This window comes from Ambystoma mexicanum, chromosome 4p (genome assembly GCF_040938575.1).
Source record: "Ambystoma mexicanum isolate Mex_15411 chromosome 4p, UKY_AmexF1_1, whole genome shotgun sequence".
Classification (NCBI taxonomy): domain Eukaryota; kingdom Metazoa; phylum Chordata; class Amphibia; order Caudata; family Ambystomatidae; genus Ambystoma; species Ambystoma mexicanum.
The window spans coordinates 778,335,295-778,355,690 of record NC_090927.1 but is presented as its reverse complement, the minus strand read 5'-3'; the positions used below and the strand labels follow the sequence as shown (position 1 = coordinate 778,355,690).

General features: G+C 42.1%; 1 protein-coding gene across 1 annotated transcript in view; it reads left to right on the top strand.

The window, feature by feature from the left end:
* SNAP91 (synaptosome associated protein 91) overlaps positions 1-20,396 on the top strand; it is a 1,173,930-nt gene that overhangs the window by 1,085,813 nt on the left and 67,721 nt on the right. The window contains exons 27-28 of the mRNA XM_069606330.1: positions 9,242-9,325; positions 9,406-9,510. Coding sequence (XP_069462431.1) covers positions 9,242-9,325; positions 9,406-9,510 — 189 coding nt within the window. The remainder of the gene's footprint in view (positions 1-9,241; positions 9,326-9,405; positions 9,511-20,396) is intronic.

Sequence of the window (20,396 nt, the reverse complement as noted above, 5' to 3'; positions counted from 1 at the left end):
GTAAAACTTTTACAAAATCGCAAATTCCCGCCTAAATTTCACTATGCGATTTTTAAGAAAAATGGGTCAAATACACTATTTTAGGATGCAGGTTTTAGGTAGAGATGTAGCTACAGGTCTTAGGTTTACGTCAGAGTTGAAATTAAGCTAGCTATAAATTTGAGGAAGTTATGCAAGTTTAAATGAGAGGTGTTTTTAGAAAAATAGAACAGAGAAAAGCAGAAAATCGGTTTTAAAATGACAGGTTGATTTGACTTAAACGAGATTAATGGCTAAGAAAAAGAAGAATGCCACCCGTGAATCTCCACAGTTACTTGGCTACTGTAACCCTTCACGTGGCGGATTCCGTTTTCTTTATGGGAATTACTTTATTTAATCCAAATCACTAATGACTTATGGTCTAGTAAAACACAATGAGGAGAAATCAGAGCTAACACTCGGAATCACATATATTGTCAGAACCATTCTTGCAACATAGGGTTGCAAGAATGGTTCTGACAATATTGCAGGTTCTTAAGTTAAAGATGGGATAGGTTACAGATGGGTATTGGACAAGGCAAAACAAATATACTATGGTTTACTATGATTCCTATTGATACTTAGAGTTCACTGATTTTGGACCGTCAAGGGTTCTGGTCATCCGGAACGGGCCTATGGACAGCAGGGCACTTCTGGCGGGATAGGTCAGCTGGGCAGTTCTGGTCAATTGGACTGGCACCTAAGACTGGACTGGATTGGATTGGCCCTTCTGGTTGCTGGACACCGTAGATCAGTGGGATGGCAAGTTTCAGCAGGCAAGCCTTTATGGTAGCAAGCCAAACTGGATCAGAATTATGTCCTTTAAGTTTTGTGATGGTTTCAGGATTTGGGCCTAGCTAAAAAGGATTTCAGCAATGCTGAGGCCTTGGCTTTTCAAAGAAATCAGGAATCAAGAACAAGATGAAGAATTCAGGAACAGAGCACCACACGGAAATCAGGATGGAGTCAGGAATCAGTGTGTCTATGTGTTGTGAGGTTCCTGTCAAATAACATCACTAGGTTTATGGTAGGGGCAGACTTACAACCCATGCCCACAAGGCTATGATTGGTCAAATGCACAGTTCCCTCCTTGCTCTTTGCTGGTAGGATGACAGAAGAGTTTGTCATATTTTATGATGTGACTTGGGAACCTCCCATAATTATTCGGACCAAAATGTAACTTTCCCACAAATACACATTTACATACTCATGCCCTCTAATGAAATCAGACACATACATTACACATTTTGTGGGTTACATTTACAACCAACTCCCAAGTCGGTGGGACCTGGCTTTATCTTTCTGTGGAATTTTGTCCATTTTAATTATAAAGGTTTGGCATAACAATTCCTAATTCGGAACATATATGTGCAATCGCCGGAAGAACATGGGCCCACAATATTAGATTTGCAGCATTAATAGTTTCTGCGTAATTAGTCTTTTTGCATAACTTTTGTTTCTTACGCAGTAAGAAATCCTACCTGGTTTTCATATGTCTATCATAAATTCAGATTTCAATGTATGTACTTTTCATTCTTTTACTTATTTTTGCTGTCAAGTTAAATGTCATGAAGTTCTGTGGCAAAATAAGCATTTTAACCCCAAAATCACAGTTCAGTTTTATTTCTTACTTCCCAAATGTGAGCAACTGGCCAGTCCTTTGAAGTTCACTGAGAAGCCTTTCACAGCATCCTACCCCTCCTCTGGAAGTATGAGTGTCCGAGCCTTCTATTGTCTTTGCCTGGGGCGAAGACGAATGTCTAATGAGGTCCTTTGTTATGAGTATGCAAGGCCTCCCAGCAGCCGCAGCAATTAGGCCTTCCTGCCAGCAGTGAAGTGTCAACCTTTCCCAGGCTGAGGACTATCGAGCAGAATTGTTTTTTATAAATAGTTAAAGTAACCCAGCTTGGAGTTAGGTTTCAACTACATTTTTCATTAAAACATATAAAATGAACACAGTTTATAGGTGGATCTTTACATTAGCAATCCTTTGACATTTCTTAAAGAATTAGGCCTTTCAGCAAAAACATGCTTTCAAAACAGGCAATTTTGCACTTTCTTCATGGAAAAACACATTACACTGAGTTCTTTTAAATCCGATTTTCCTATGCAGCACATACACATTTGATTCAGATTTAGGTCTTCCCTTGTGTGCTGGTATTGTTTGCAGTCTGCATACATGTATGGTGCCTTTGTGTAAGGTTTCTGTCTTCCTCTGAGCCACACTGGGTGATCCTGGCATTTCAGTACCATATTTAACTCCATGACTCAATGGAAATAAATGGATCTAGCACCAAAACAGCACTTTTGAAGATTGCAAAGCTAACATTTTAAAAGGCATTTTCGGCACAATTCTGGTGCTGTGCTCCATGTTGAGTGTAACAGAGCCCACTGGCATGCTCCTGCAGTGATAACTCTGTTTTCACCCCCCCGGTGCCCGCTGGTCCCACTGTGTGTGGCAGGGTGTGCAGCCTTTTCTTGGTTGTGACCCAAATGCAGTTTTGCAGATTTTGGCACGCACAGGAGTCAGCACATCAATTTTGGGCTGTTTCTTTCACCATTTGTAAAGTGATGCAGTGGGGCACATTGGAATGGGTCAAAATATCCCACGCTATAAAAGCACCTGCACTGGTCCTGGTTTCTGTCATATTTAGAAAATTGGCAAAATGTCCCAAAAGGGACTCAGATTCGGGCTGGCAAGGCTGCAAAGAGCTATGCTGTTCAAGCACTGGAGGACTATCATTGGTTTCATTACTTGTAAATACTTCACAGCCAATAATGATGCCACAATGTGCAACACAAAATGTAGACACATCAACTAACCCACATGGTTCTTATCTAACGGGAAGAATTCCACCAAGCTGGAGTAAAGCAACCTTCCTCTTCTTTTTCACAAAAGGAGGTAGAGGGAAACCACATGAAAACCTTTCTCTTGGTTATCACAAAATGTAACAAAAACAAAAAAATATCCTGCGTCAATCTACAAGTTGATTTGACTCTCTGGTCAGACAAAATTGCAACACAAACACATTTACCACAGTACCACTCTGTGGGATAATAATGTCTGTTATTTAGCGCTCTGAGCCTATGGGTCTGTAGCGCTATATAAGAAATAAATTGTTATTATTTACACTGATTCAAGCCACTCGCCTATAGATACAAATGGGGCCTCCTCTGACTCAGAGTCCAATAATGACAGTAACAAATAAAAAATGGAAGTATGAAGGGTATGATCAATATAGTCAAAGTTTCATAGTGCAGTTGGGGATTGGGACTGCAATAAAAACAATAACTGCAGGGAGTCTTAGACCAATATGGGAAAGCAGACAAGCATACACAGAATTACGGATAAATAAAATGCAGGGTTGGTTGCCTCCACTCCACTTTTCCCCATTTATTTTCCTCTTATTTACCTTTGTTGGTCAATGAACTGTAATCAGCAAACGGTAGGACACTGCACCATCCACTCTGGCCCAACTTGGTTCAGCAGTGTTTTGCAGGTCCACATGCCCCCCGCATCCCCGCTTCCATGATTCTCACCCTTTGTCTTGCACAGGCTGAATGCTATGCAGCAAGTCCGCACCTACATCGGCTGGCCTTTCCAGGGCAACCATAGTGTATTGGTAACACAATCTCCATTCACTTCAGTTTCCAGCTCAGACTGTACCAATCACCCTCTACTCGAAGAGGCACTGCTTCCTAGATGGTTACTGGTAAACAGACTGGAGTTGTGTGGCAGCTGGATCTGCGTTGTCAGCTTGCAGGTATAAAATGATCACTCCCTGTACCACTAGACTATGTGCTTGTAATGTATTTTATGAAAAGAGTGATAATTGGCATTGAAGATTGAATATGCTTCTATTTTTAGGACTGAGATGGTTTGGCAGTGGGAGAGGTGAGAAAACCTGAGCGCTCGTACTAGTTAATTCGATGTGGATTCGGCTGCAGGTGAATGCATGGTGTGGGTCGCCTGCCAAGCTTGCCACAATTGTAAATTACAGAGCAAGAGTTACATTCACACTGCGCACAAATCACAAAAGTCCATGCGTAAGTTGCATGCGTTTAATTGATTGTAGGTCAGCCTGACACGTGTTTCGAGCTATGCGTTCTTCTTCCGAGACCGAACACATCGTATACAGTTATGTTGGTAACCACATCAAATAATGTTTCCATTTAGGTCACATAAACCAAAGGGCAATTTAACAGGGCAGATAACCATCAGCCGCAGGACAACACATTTGGGTTAACGCATATAAAGAACAATGATAGTATCGAGATTATACATTCACAAAAAACAGAGTTTTACCCATCCATGTGAGTGATGCAAAAAATACAAAAAGTATATCAATCAGCAAGTATGCACATGGAGATAGAACGATGGAAAACATGGGTAAGGGAAAAAACAAGCACAGAACATTTTTATTAATGTTTTATGCAGAATAACAGTGGTTCAGTGTATGTGCTTAATCCAAGTTTCGCAAGAGTCACATTGCATTTAATAGTAATAAAAGAAGTATATCTTGTGTGGTCCTGGTGTCAATCTATGTCATAAAGGAATATGAATTAGCCAGTAAGTTATTTATATCAATCAAACGCGTTTTTCGAACACGAAGGTTCCTTCTCAAGGCAAGTGTGGTAGTCCTAGGTCTTGATTTTGAGAATGAGAGGTTGAATCTTAGTGGCCGTATAGTAGAAAGTTCAAAAGTTGCTTAGATTTCAAGGCTGTTTCCTGTTTCCGATTGCTGAGGATCCAGCATACGGCCACTAAGATTCAATCTCTCATTCTTAAAATCAAGACCTATGACTACCATACTTGCCTTGAGAAGGAACCTTCGGGTTCAGAACACATGTCGGCTGACCACTCTTTAGACTATGTGTCTACTCAATGTATATTAAACACACCTTCAGACACTGCATCCAGCGTGTAAATTCTTGTAATCACAAGACTCTATGAAAACTAGCCCCAGCAAGGTTCCTAGACAAGTCTATGAAAGTCGTACGAAACAGGTTCTCCACTGTTCCTCTAAAACCATCACGGACCACATTGACACCCTGGCTTCTGCTTTGGCTGCATTCTGCAACCACTCCTTCACCACTGGAATATTCCCTCCCCACCCCCCCCTGAAGCATTCCCTTGTGCACCCTCTTCTCAGGAAACCTTCAGCTGGCTCCTCCTGCCCTGCTAAATAAGGCCCAATCTCCATCACTCCTTTCTTGGGCAAACTCCTGGAAAAACTGTCCATCTCCCAGCTTAATCTTCACACTGAATTGGATGGTTGTCTCCATGACCATCAGTCTCTCTTCAGAGCTGCCAGAAGCACGGAAACTGCTCTCCTGAACATCTGTGAAGACCTGCTCTTCAACCTTTATGCCAGCACCCCCTGTGTCCTCATCTTAATTGATCTATCTTCTGCCTTTGACACGGTCAACCATGACATTCTGCTCAACCATCTCCGTGATAACCTGGATATCACTAATCAGGCCCTGGCTTGGCTGACCTCTTTCCCCTCTGATCGACCCTCCCAGGTCCAGCTTTGGTCCTTCCTCTCCTCTCCTCTATCTCTTTCTCTACCTGTGTTGTTCCCCAGAGGTCTAACCTCTCTCCCTGGCTGTTCAACCAATACCTGGCACTTCTTTCCCAGCACGTTGTCGCTCTGTGCCCCAACTTTCAGTGCTATGCAGCCAACACTCATCTCATTTTCAGGCTCCCTTCCGCCACCTGCTCTCCTCTCATATCTGACTGTCCGCTATCCAGGAGTGGTGTGCTGTCCACAATCTCTGCCTTAATGGCAGTAAGACTGAGATTCTCCTAATCGGCACACGTGCTCCTTCCTTTCCCGTCGCTCTCTGGCCGGCCTCTCTTGGCCCTCTTCATTCTCCCACCTGTGAGGCTAAAAACCTTGAGGTCATCTTCAACTCCACTCTCTCCTTCTCTCCTCGCATCTCTGACATCTCTAAGAAGTCACACTACCAGCTGCACCTCCTCAGAGGTATTCTTCCATTCCTCTCCTTCCCCCGAAGCTCACTGTCTCCAGAGCTCTGGTTCTCTCTAAGCTGGACTACTGCAACATCCTCTTTCTGAATCTGCCTGCTACTACTCTCCGCCCTCTGCAACTCATCCAGAACAGGACTGCAAGACTTGTCTTTGGCCTCAAGCCCAGGGATCGTATTTCTCCAGGACTGAAATCTCTGCACTGGCTCACAGTGGCTGCAAGGATTAAGTGCAAAACCCTCTGCATTGTCCACAAGGCCGCCTGGGGCCTGAACACCTCCAACTCTCTCTTCCTAAATATCTTCTTTCTCGAGCTCTTCGCTCATCCGCCTTAAACTCCCTCCGGTTCAGTCGCTTCTCCAAGCAACCAGTTGGTGGTAGATCTATTTCTTCTCGGCCGGGGCCTCCCTCTGGAACAGCTTCCCTGCCTCCCTGAAACTTGAGGAGAACCATCTCCGGTTCCGGAAGCACCTCAAGACCTTCCTCTTTGCTTCTGCCTTCTCTCCTCCTCTCCCCTGCTGAACTCCTGACTGAAACTGCATTGCTCAGCTGGCTACCCTCTGATCTTAGGCCCAGGTCACCTCCCCCACCAGCTACACAACTGCACTGCCTCCCGGGCCACCCCTGCACTTGGGGCTGTTTCGGCATCCCTACAGTCCCCCCATGTTTTGACACATGATGTCTGCACTTCCCCCTGCACTTGCCACAAGCTGGCTGCACTTTTTACCTATTGTTTGTATTTATTTTATTTGTTCTTTACTGTTGATCCTATGTATTGCACTGCCTCCTCCGCCTGCCCCACACTTTCCCTTTCCCCCCGCACTTTCCTTTACCCCCTGCCCTGCACTTGCTCAATCTTAATGTCACCTGGCCTAAAAAGATTGTTGTCTTTGTCTTCCCTCTGTTCCCCCCTCCCTTCCCTCGTCACACCTTGAAATACTTGTAAATAGGTGTGTTATAAATGCCATATCATATTCATCATGTTTGTATTAAAATGTCTTTCCCTTAAAGGAATATTTACAACTTCAGTTTTACAATCAAACATAATATTATCTTCTTTGCGTGAGTCCTTGTGGGGCAGTCTTTCCCAGTGAGGTCCTGCTTGCCTCTACCCCTGGGGGAGGGCTTTGTGGAGTGGCCTCACCTACCTAGCCTCATGGGGTGCTCCCCCTTGGGAGAAGGGACGAATTCCGGCGACTGAGTTTTCTGATTAGATTAAAAAAATACTGAGGAGCTTTGTTTGTGATCCAGCATTTGTGTTCCCTGATAATTTATGGAGTCTGATTTTGAATGGGTATCTGTTATCATTGATATTACCTGCAGTGCAGTATGTTTTATTTGAATTACATAGGACCCTTTAGGTGAAAATGTATGTTGTGTGATTGTCTGAAGTAACAGCGTATTACATTTCTGATGAAGTGATTGTTTTAGGTGTTGTGAATAGGCAAATGTTCAAAGTTTATTATAAACCATATCTACTTAATACAAATTTTGGTCTGGAGTGTAGAGAGGAAGGTGGCATTCGAGCCACTGATTCCATTTGAATTGGTTTTTTTTGTTTGTAGCTATGTGCGTGGCAGTTATATTGACGGCCTTTGCTATCACACTAATTAAGAGGTATCCTAGCCTCCACAGATAGACATTTATTTTCTTAACCTTCAAAGACTTCTAATATTGTCAGTAGATGAGCTATTCGAGGGGGGCTCATCTTACCCTGTTGCATGATAATGATTTGTTGCAATGTAATGGGCTCTAGCAGTGGGAAACCCTGTTTGGTTTGATAGGTCATCTTACATCTTTGAGAATTAATAACTGTCTCAAACAAAAATACTGAGGAAATTTCCCCAGGTAATTGCATTGATTTTGGGCCAATGCCTAGGTTTTGGCTTTAGCACAAGTGTGAAATGACAATGTCATAGAAGTTTCTATCAAGTAGTATTCTTGTAGTCAATGTTTGACTATTCCATGTATCAATTTAAATGTAGCACAAAAACAATGTTTGTTTGGCACAGAAAATAGATTTACATTTTGAGATATTCACACCTTGCTTTTAATCAAGTGTATGCAAGTTATTAAAAATAATAGCAAACATTTGGAGCAATTTTAATGTACGTTTTCATCCAACCTGGTGTTTGGTGAGCTCTTCTGTTGTTTTCAGGCAGTGCCACAATAGATATCATTACCAAATTTTAATGGGACTCAGTTTGACCACAAAACAATGAAAGTTTGAATTGTCCCTTACTGAAACTAAACCTCTGATATGCAGGATTAGTATCCGGCATTTCTGCAGCAGAAGCTCAACAAATAAAGCTGTCCTACAGGCAAGGAACATGTTGTACTCTGATTTACAGGATGCTCTTGTGATGTTGTCTACTGTGGTTTTTAGACTTACCCAAGGAATACCTTACCACATGCCAACAATGTCATTACGTCCAGACCCATGCACCTGGGCAGTTTGCATCTACTCTATTAGCTCCGACGCAAACAGTGGTTAAGCCAGTGGTTTTCAGCTTCCCAAATCTTCAATTATTTTACTGGATGTGAATTACCAACATCTGGTTGTTGGATAAATAGATAACTCAAGATTGCATCATGCAAGTTGCACTTATGCAGGAATACCCCAGTGCTCTCTTTTCCTATAGTGCAGTTTTAAAAAGATAGACCATAGCTCCTCTGCATGCAAGTCATTTTGCGTGCCACCCATGGCTTCAGGGTGTCTCATTTAAAGCCAGGTTCCTATTCCACCAAAGCCTACACTATAAATGTTCTCTCTATCCAAAAGATTCCTTCTTATCAGCCTATTATAGGTTTCTGCTCATTTCAGGGCAACTTCTTTGCTCACCCTGCCTTTAGAATTCCAGAGACAGTAGACTTCTATGTCACGGATTCCCAAATTAGAAATTACCTTTACTTTGATTTATGCAGTGAAGTGGATCATTGCAAATTCAGAAATGTCTTCAGACATCTAATCTTTAATTAAATCTGCCTGGTTCTCCGATGATGTAATAGTTACTGCAAAGAGACAGTTCACTACCATACAAATTGCATAACTTTTAGAAGTTGTAACCCAGAAGGTGCCCCTTCCATTTTGGGAACTCAATGACTGTAGAGTCTATGGACAGCTGACTTGAATCATAAGTTCGTAATTCTCAGATAACTGAAGTTCTTGATGCCTTTTGTCCTTCTTTACTGTCTATAAGATTACATGCATCCTGTTTTATATTTTTTTAGCAGGGAACCGTGCCTCCTACGAGTAGTGGCCCCCCTGTAGCAAGCGGCAGTCCTGTTGCTCAGCCTTCAGCAGGCTTTGGAATGGTAAGTGAACCAGTCTACTGAATAAAGGCTTGGTATGATTGCATTGTTCATGACCTAACCACTTTCATGTTCCAAATTAGCCTCCTGCTGGAACAAGTGTACCCATGATGCCTCAACAACCAATGATGTTTTCTCAACCCAGAATGAGGCCACCCTTTGGAGCGTCGTCAGTTCCCGGTGTACCAGTAAGTTAACAATTTTTTGAATTGTTGCAGTTGAAGATTACAATTCATCAAATAATTGCTCATTGCAAAGTGTTGATGATTCAGTACATTTTCTTCAGTGAAGATCATGGATTTGCATTTATGGGTCTACTCTTTACCATGGGGTGCTTGACCCCTTTCAAATGTGGTAGCATGTTTTGCAAAATAGCTATGCATACCCAGGTTTTCTCATTGAATCACAGTTTAGTTTCTCTCACTCAGTGACATGTTATTATTTTTCACAAACCTTGAGAACAAGTAGTAAATGGTGATCGGTTGTGTGTTCCTGTGTATGGGTAGAAGTAGTAATGCTTCAAGTTACTTTTTGTGGAATCCCTCAAAAGTGGATTCGGCCCATGTAATCCCTTACCCATGCAGTCATTCCACTTACACTGGGAATTGCCTGTTGATCCTCTTCCATCTTCAGAGGGCTATAAGCTACTGTCCATGGTGCTGCTGCTTTCTTTTTTGAAAGAATATGAGATTCAAGAGCTCTTGCAGGGCATTGGTGAGTGGGCGGGGATCTCTTGTATCTTAGCACTAGGGCAATACTACTCTTCATTCTAGGTGTTTACTGTGGAAGTTATTCCTAATTGATCCTGTAGGATTCTGAGAGTGTGTTGATAACCAAAAGGTGTAATTTGTGTAAGGGATATATCTGTAGACCATGAGTCGACTGTCATCTTTTTGAAATATTTGCTTGGAGCTGGTGTCGGCCACTTCATCTACTTCAGTCAGGACGACGCACAAACATGACCTCGGTTTTGCGTTTCTGCTGTAGTACAAAAAGTGTGCTTTGAAAGAAACATTCAGAATATCTGCTTGACTGCCCCTGATCTCATGTGGAAATGACTTCATTGGCAACACGTAATGAGAAACCTAGATGCCAGATGTTCCTTCGGTTCAGGAAACCAAGACCTGCAGTCTACATGGTTTATCACTTTTACTCCCAAAAATGGGTACATACTCCCAACAAAAAGAATAAGGAGTACTCTCGTCAAAGGAAAGTACAAACACAAAGGAGTCTGCAGCTACTTCCACAGGCACAGCTCTACAAATGTTTGATCAGTGGTATAAGAGCAGTGTCACAAGATGTTAAAAACACATTTTTTAATTTGCATGAATAGAAGTAAAGATTAAAAAAGATATGTTTTAGAGTTAAAATATGTTTTACCTGCCTACAAATGCTATCATTCGGAATGAGAATCACTTTTGACTTCACCAAAATCATTTTACTCAACTTCAAAATATAGGGAGTAACATGTGGTTGTTGAATTCCTACACCTAGACCTGTTGGTATCACTGACCCATCCCCCTGCTGCACTGCATTGCACTGTGCACGCGCCACAACAAACTGTCACGGGCAGAAATCACAGCTGCACTGTGCAAATGTCACCACAGCTCTGTGCCTTTTGGAGCTACACAGCATGAGTAGAAACTACAAACTGTGCACCTGACATTGCTGCACTACTGTAACATGTGTGACCTGCAAACTGTACCATTGGATTGCTTACTGTAACTGCATGCACTAAATTGTAATCCCGTGCCACCGGTTTTTTATATTATTATAAATATGCAATTGTGTACTGTGATATTGCACTATAGACACTTAGAGGCCATGTGTTCCCCGCTCCCCTGTCCTCATATCAGCTTCACCCACACTGCCCCGTGTACCCCATGTCCTGACCGGCCCGCCCAAAGTCTCACCTGAGCACCCCCAGAAGCCAAGTACATACAATCTGCCTCTCCCTTAATCTGATATTGGACTGCTCATGTACAATCATGGTCACTGCTATCATCTCTAACACAGGCAGTCCTGGTATTTGCCAAGATGGCCTCTCACAGTGGCCATGTGTGACCTTACAGTGGCCCTGCACCACACCTGGCCAGCTTCAGGACCCTTGGATCACTGTTTATTGCTCCTTAACAGCTGCCAGGATGGCCTTCTCCCCTCCCCAGAAGGGGAAGGGACCTGTTTGTTCATTACACCTCCTGCCCTATGTGAGAAACCAGAGGGGGTCTCATCTGCTAGTCCGCAGGGGATCCCTCTCCCAGGTGATCAGGGCAGGGCCATTCCCTTTGGATCCAGACCCTGGGGGTGGACCAGTGCGGGAGGATCACCTGGATGTGGTGTCTTTGGGAGTGGGAGTGAGGCAGCTGATGGTGTGACGCGATATTACCCCCTTTTTTGTTCATCTGACCCATCCTATTTTTCAGGATTCTCCGAGGTCCCAACTCCCCTCCACCCCCCTTTTTACACAAACACTGGGCTGAGGAAGAGAGTGACTGAGAGTAACAAGACAAACTCTCACACATCACACTGGACATATCCCACTAATTGGGTCAGGCAAAGTCAGGCACTTAAATCTAAGTACATACACTGGATACCAATTAGCTCTCCTCTCAGGAATAGAACCTAGAGACACACTTTTGAGCAAGGGGGAACACGAGTACAAGCAGGACTTCCAGAGCGAAGGCAAACCTACTGGAGCAGAGCAACGGACCAAAGGACGAGAGCAACAGGCCCAAAAGACCAAGAGTTCCCTACTGGAGGTCGTTGCCTCCGACAGGCCACCAAAGTCACATGGGGAAGGCCAGATCCCACATCAGAAGGCTGCATTGTGTTTCAAGGATGCCAGCTAATGTCCCAGGTGATCGGCAGAATTGAAGAGGCGAGGCCAAGCCTGTATTACTATTATTGACTTGTGAATTGGAAATCATAAAACCAAGCGACCTGAGACACCAGTGTGTGTTAGAGGTATCCAGTTAAATTGTTGAATTCACATTTTATGTTTTCATTTGGTTTAGTTAATTAAACAAAAGTGTAAATAAAAAGAAAACGGGGGGTTGAGGGTGAACCCCCCAAATAAAAAAATAAAATGGAAAAAAAAAACATTCTAAAACATTTTTTTTAGCCATATTTGTGTCGAGAAAAAGGCATTCGAAAATGTGACTTTCGAAAAAGTCACTATAAACCTGTTAAAAATAGTTTGAAGTGGCAACATCATATTGCAGGTGAAAGCTGCACGCGTTTGTATGAGACGCAAAGAAAGGCAAACCTGGAATTAACTTTGAAGTAAGGACAGCTGTGGAATCAGCAATACTGATTACCGGAGTGGTCCGCCAAAAGGAAGTAGCCCACTCAAAATTCTCTGTGAAAGGTGCATTGTTTGTAACGATAAAGGAAATTAACTGCAAAAGCGAAATAAGCATAATTAGAGAGTGAAAGTTGAACCTTGAACTTTGAGTCAAAGTGGTCCTGTGGAGGTCTGTGAAGAAAGCCACGCACATTCAAAAGTCTTCGACATCCGAAAGTGGTCTGAGCCCGACTAAGGGAGGCCCGAAGTGTAATAAGCTTGGGGAAGGGAGCCCCCTTGCAAGTTTTGTTCAACTTTGTTCTGAGAAAGGTCTGAACCAGACAGAGGGTGACCTTTATGAACTTTATTGAGAAATGTCTGAACCTGACCGAGGGGGACTCATGTAAACTGTGTTTTGAAGAGGTCTGAGCCTGACAGAGGGGGACCTATATGAAGTTTTTGTTGAAATGTTATTTGGAAATAGAAAGAGAGACCCAGACCAGAGTGTGCCATCCTGCCTACAGGGACCGCATTACTCTGTATGGTCTAACGTGGGGATGAGATGATTCAGCCTCATTTATCATTTTGAACACTGATTTTTCCTTTGCATACATTTCTCCTTTATACACTTTTCGTACAAGAGATAGGGCAGGCAGGCATTCTGTTGGCATAGGCCCTTTTGATTTGACAGAATCCACTAGGACTGTTTTGTTTATCGTTTGATGGTCGAGACTACTCCCATTTTAGTTATAGGGCAGAGTAGGAGTTTTTTTTATTTTTTTTTATTTGTATTTAGTTCAGTTACAAAGAAAAGTTACTTTGTAGAACCTTTACAAAATCAATTACAAAAATAAGAATAACATATTTACATTTCAATTATCATTTAAATTCATATTTCAACATACAACTTTACATCATATTGTTCGCAGGGTACAAAAAAATGGAGGCTATTGTGTCATACACTAAATATCCTCCAAGTCTTAAAATGTAAGCAATTCTTTTTCGATATGCTTACACAGGCTGACTAATTCAAATATGATCGGTTTGTGGGTGCCTTGGATCATGCGTGTCCATAGAAATTGCAAGCAATCTTCAAAATCTGTGTTCACAAATTTCGAGAACCGATTAGTCTTCATTAAACTAAAATGTGGACATTCTAGTATAAGATGTTTCATTGTCTCAATCGGTTCCTTACACAATGGAAAGCGACACTTCATTACCTTGGGTTTCCCAGTTTTAGCCCAATTAGCAATACGTTCTCTTGTATAGTATAGATTTAACCTGTACCTAATATAGGCTTCTCGGGTATGGTTGCATGGAAATAAAACCACGTGGTCATATCGGGGCATACGTCGTTTTAAGAACGCACCATATTCACTGTACATTTGATATGTTGATATAGTATCGATTGCGTTCCTCCAATCTTGTTCAAAAAGTTTCTTTTTTGCAAAAGCAAGACGTTGATATACGTCTTCTATGGTAATACCTAAGGAGTTCAAGATATGTTGCTATTGTATTCATTAAATGAAGCAGAAGAGGAGGACTTCAGCATGCTGTTCAAATCACCGTACAAGGGGTTTTTGGGTGCAAAATGAATCTTAACGTAGCCTGATATTTGACACCATTTCCAGCGTGTGGATAGTGCAACCAACCCGAGCTTTACGTATCACTGCGCTTGGTATATTCAAGGGAAGGTGCATGGCAGATTTTATCATTGATCCTTGTGTGGTATTCAAAATTGCAGTAACATCTTTTAGACACATGTCAATGGAGTATAAGATGACCGATTCAATTTTTAGTGTCAAAGTCAATCAATGGGGTTAGTGAGAATTTGCAATATTTTGCGTAGATCATTTTTAGTTGAGATAATAAAGGCCGCGACTTATTTTTGATTAAGTCAGTCCAAGCTTTTAATGAGTTTTGATCTGTCAGGTGATAGCCGAGATATATCGCACTACAGGTACATGGGATTTGAGTTTTCATAATTTCCCATTTGTATCCCTTACTATTTTGTTTGGCACCAAATTTTAAAATGGCTGTTTTTGCAGGGTTTGGAGTGAGATTATGAGCAACTGCAAAGTCTTGAAAAAGCAAAAGCTTAATTTGCAATCCAGCAGGCGTAGGATCAAAGACTATGGTATCGTCTGCAAACGCAATCCATTTAAGTCTTAGAGCACCAACTTTAACTGAGAATACAGTTCTGTGATCCCACTCCTTATCAAGATCAGAAAGGTAAAGATTAAAGAAAGTTGCAGCTAAATTGCACCCTTGTTTCAGACCAATGGATGTGGTGATGGGATCGGTTGTTCTACCATCTGCAGAGGTTTTTATTTTATACAAGGTATTAGTATGTAATTGAATAAACCAATATAGCAATACTGTAGGAATTCCCATTGATCTCAATTTATTCCATAATAGGTTTCGTACGATGTTATCAAAAGCTGATGTCATGTCTATCATAGCCATATATACGGATTGAGAGTTCTTGCCTTTTGTGCTCGCGACAAGATGAGACATGACAGCAGCATTGAGCGAGGTACTCATTCCTTTCCTAAAACCTGTTTGGTATTTAGAATAAAGGTTGTTCTCTTCAATATATTTTTCAAGGTCGTGCAGGAGAAGAATGGCAAAAAGTTTTGCATCTGTGTCAATCAATGAGATAGGTCTTTAGTTCTGTGGAAGAGAAGGATCGCCCTTTTTGAATAGTGGGACAATATTCGCTGTTGTCCATGAGGAAGGAATTTGACCAGTACTAATGATTGAATCAAATTTAGGTTTCAAGATTTCTATCCAAAACTCAGGATCAGCATTATAGAGGCAGGGAGGAATTCCATTGGGGCCTGCTGATTTAGAATAAGATGTTTTTGTTATTGCTCATTTAAAATCATCATGAGTCCATTTCAATCGGGCGATCCTGCTATAACACAATTGTACATTAGGCACGGATTCAAATCTCACAGGGAAGCGAAATTTAGCTGATATATAGTCATACCATACTCCTTCAGATATACAAGAGAGGGTAATCAGGGGAGTTCTTTTATCATCCTTTTTGATCGTGCGCCATATGGTTCTAGTGTCATGCATAGTTATGGCTCTTATTAGATCACAATTCTCTCTGTTGTATTTCAATATGCGAGCGTGTTTCAGGTTCCTCTTGTATTCTTTCAGAATTTGTGCCTGGATAAACCTGAAGTGGTCTGCTCCCAAACCCGATGTTTTGAGTTGTCTTATTGCTTTATTTTTTTCACATATTAGGATCTTACAGGTGGAGTCAAATGGATGGGGATGAGCACTCCCCGTATACTTTTTGCTGAATATGGATAGGGCTTTCTTTATCACCTCAGAATAACCATTTATCCTTAACAATTCAGGTGTATTGCCAGAAAGTTAAGATGACTGAATTTGTTGAAATACATAGTTAACAAATTGCTGACATAGGCTTTGATTCCATCTGATGGAAATTAGGGGGCGGTCAATCTCCACTAAGGAGAGTGTGGGATCGGTAACCAAAGGCCTGCATTCCCATTTCAAAATGCAATTTATACGTGCATGATCACTGGTAAGGATACGGCTACAATGCATAGACAATGTAATAGTAGAGTTTGAGTAACAAAAATGAAGTCAATTGTCGAAGATTTGGATCCACGGGACCATGTAATCTGAAACTTCACCTCATTACTTGCAACTATGTCCATATCCCAATTTTCCAGTAGCTCCCTGAATTGTGAGCCCCTTCCCCGGGAAAGTTAAGATGGCTTATCTGGTCCACATTCACTCAGTTCTCTACAGTCGCAATTGAAGTCACCGCCAATGATCATTTCTAATGGTTGGTATTTGCTGGATACATTCTCTAAACATTCGTCCAATTCATCAAGCATCGTTTCAATCAAGGATGTGGCGGGGTTCCAGTATAGGGAGATAATTAAGATTGAAGGGATCGTTTTTGACAAAAAATTCTGTACAGGTACACCCAATAGGTTTGCAGATTCCCATACCCACTTTGACTGGAGATTGACCAAATTATTTATAGCAATTACCAGGCCACCACTGGGCCGGCCTAAAAGAGGTCTCGTTGCAACCTTGCAATATGTGGTAAACCCTGGGATGGTAAATTTGGTCAGTTTCATGGTCTCCTGTAATATGAGAATTGTTGGTTGTTTTTCGGGAGTTAGAGAAGCATTCCATCCAATGAAGTTAGCATAACCACAGGTATTCCATGAAAGTATCTTATGTGAGCTATGTTGTGCAAGCTATGAGGTGGTCAATGACATTTTAGATCCTAGAATAGCAGTGAGCATTGGTTCGAGCCAAGGGATATCCTTTGTTATGGCTATATGCGCTAGGAGTGTGTGGAAGTCACCATCAATGCTACCCTTGGTTTGTTGAGCACTAGTTACGCTTGCTGCTTTTGCAGTGACAGCTGGGTCATTATAGGCAAGGAAATCGTTGGCTTGCGATTCTAGTTCGTGGCTGGTTAGATTTAGCCCATGGTTTTTAATCTCTTCCCGATTAAACCGTATAAATTTCAATATTGTTTCAGAGCTCAGGTAGCATACTGCTCTACAGTTGTCAGTCTGTGAAATCGAGACTCTAAGGATGTCCTCTGATTTAACCATTCTGAGTTGAGGTATGCGAGAGAAGAGCGACAAAATAAAAGATCGATTAATCCTCTTCCCTGCAGTCGACTCCCTATTGCCTTCGAGGCCCACAAGATGAAGTTTGTTCCCGACTTCAGGTGAGCTCTCGTAGTATTTCAATTCGCTTTGCACAGAAGGGGGAGGTTCACTCAAGGTCTGGAATGCAGATGTGGATGTTGCTTTACTCAAGGTTTCATCATACAAGTCGTTGGTATGTATGGCTTTTCTCAAGATGTCTAGGATTTCATGGGGGACCTTTACTGAACTTTTTGGTTCAATGCATGAAGGAGGTACTACTTCTTCCTGGGCCTTCGTCGACACCACTGTCTGAAGCGACTTCATAAGTGTTTCAATGCTAAGAGTACCTTCCTCTATAGCTTTTTTAAAGGTGTCAAGAGAATCCTGACGACTATTCATGAGATCACTGGAGTGGATTTTAGGAACTTCTCTGCTCAAAGCGGGACCGTGTATGGATATGCGAGCGGGAGCAAAGATGGCTTTTTCCTCCTCTTTGTGGGTGGTAGTATTACTTTTTAATGGAATAGGTTGTACAGTGTCCGACACCTTGTCAGATACCATCAATTTGTCGTTCTTAGTGATGCGTTCTGTCAGTTTATCCCTTTGTTGTCTCTGAACTGTCTCTAACACTGAAACTTTTCCTTTGCCATTGATCATATTTGAAAACTTATTGTTATTAGTTGTGTTTTTCACAACCGGGATCTCTGCACAGCTTGGGGGCTCAGTGCAAACGGCACTATAGTATTTTCTTAGTTCTGATTGTCTAGGATAATTACTGATTGAATCATCGTTAGGAGTCTGTTGTTCAAATATAATATCCTTTCTGGTTGTACAGCTTCTTCCTGAAATCGGAAAGTAGCTGTTTAGATTGGATTTCAGATGTGAAAGAGGTGTCGCTTCAGTCATATTGAGATCAGATCTTTTTTTTGGAATTAGTTCAATCAATCTCTTTTTAGATGGTAATTTGGACTTAATGGAAGGAGTTGGGATTAATGCTTCCTGGCTTTCTTTTGAGAGTTGTTGGAGATCAATACTCTCTTCATCAGAAATTGTTATCACCATTTCATGTTCAGCAGTCTGAGAAGATTCAGGTCTCGGTTGAATAGTATTATTAGTAAAGTCTTTGTCAGCGTTTTTCTCCATGAATTCTTTTCTCCTCTTAATATTCCTTTTCATTGCTCTGAGGTGCAATGTTTTTGTACGATGAGACATAAACATGAATTTCTTTGCAGAGCTAGAGGATTCATGTTCTTTCACCTGTTGCTCATCCATAGCCCGCAACAAGGTAGAGGGACTGTCTGGGCAGTCAGCGATCATGACTAGTTTGGTCAGTTGAGAGGAGATAGAAGAATTCATTGCTTCAATTAAGACTTTAAGTTCTTTTAATTCAGATGTACAATTACAAGATGGGGGGAGAGAGGAAATGCTTGAAGGCAATGGGGGGTCAGTGATTGCCTCATGGCCACTTTGAGTAGCTTTTTCAAAGTGGTCCCGAGCAGGTTGAGATTGGTTGTTAATAGCACGTAAGGTGTCTGCAGCGATAATAAAGCCTTCTATCTTGTCCATTTTGGAACATCGGTGATGTAAAGTGCCTTTTATCTCTTTCAATTCAAGATGGGTGAGATCATGCCCCTTATCTAATAAATCAAGTATTTTGATAATTGCAGGAAAGGTATGTGGAGAGCGTGTTTCGTTCTCACCAGCACCAGTTGGTCCATCCAGTGGATCAAGTTGAAAAGGTGTTATGGGGATATCTGCAATGTCAGGTGAATATGACATGCGTGGGGGTGTTATTTCAGCGTTAGTATTTAGAAGACTCCCACTTTCAGGATAATTTAAAGGATCTAGATCACCGAATGATTGTAAGGAGGTCCTCTGGGACAGTTTAGGAGGACCATATAAGAGAGGAGTTAATGTGCCTATGGCACGAGAAACTTGATCATCAAGGGCAGCCATGTTTTTGATAAGGAGGTCATGTTATTCACTAATGGGATGAATAGGAAGAGACCTATCTAAGAGTTCCTGAGAAGGCATAGATTGGGAATTATTAATATTGCTTGTGTCGTGAATGAGTGGGACAAGAACTCGTTTCGCTAGCATGTATCATGACTGCAAGTGGAGACAAATTTGAGCGATTTTTAATTTCCCTACTGGTTCCTGAAGGCAATGCATCTAAAGCAGCAGGTTCAATGTATGCCGTGCGGCCAGGACAAACCAGTAAATCAATGCTAGAAGATGTAAGTGTCGTGATACCTAAGTCATTGCATTTGCTCTGTAAGCCTGCAGCCATCACTAGTATGGATGGATGTCGTATAAGCTTCTACAAGTAGAAGCGCAGAGCAACTTTTTTAGAAAGGCTAAATCACTAAGAGTCAGACAATTAGTAGCAAGCAATTGTTAATTAGTCAGCTAGGGGCCACGTTTAAACTATGTTGGAACACCAGTGTGGCAAGAGTAAGAGAGAAAGTCCTAATCGGGCTTTATGGAATACAAATGCTATATGTAAACTTACTAAAATTTAATCTTACCAGGTGCCGTAACTTAGATCAGGCTCAAAATGACTGAACATCAGTCGTAATCATTTTGTCCATGTTGGCAAAATAGCGAAACAGCAAACAGTACTTCTTTGTACTTCCGTGTGCACACGGTGTATTTGAAAGAGGGAAGGGGGCGGAGCCAGAGGCGTGGTAGAGAGGGCAGACCCAATCAGAAAACAGAGTGAAAATAAATGAAAGGGAAAACTGTTACTCTCAGGTGTTCTAAGGATGACTGCGTGCGTTCGCGCTAAACGCGAGCGCGCTGGTACTGCGCTAAACGTAATGTCCCAAAAGTCCACAATGTGCAATATTTACTTCAAAATTGAAGATCATTCCTTAGGCGGGGAAAGTCCAGAGAGGTCGCCTTCAACAGCCAACAGTACTTCTTTGTACTTCCGTGTGCGCGCGCGAGTGCGCTCCACACGGTATATTTGAAAGAGGGAAGGGGGCGGAGCCAGAGGCGTGGTAGAGAGGGCAGACCCAATCAGAAAACCGATTCAAAATTGAAGGTCAGGCAATCGCCGTGGGCTCGGCGAAGACGTCCGCTCTCCTGCAGACTCGCTGGGCGGTAGAAGGAAATCCGATAATTCCGTGGGCGG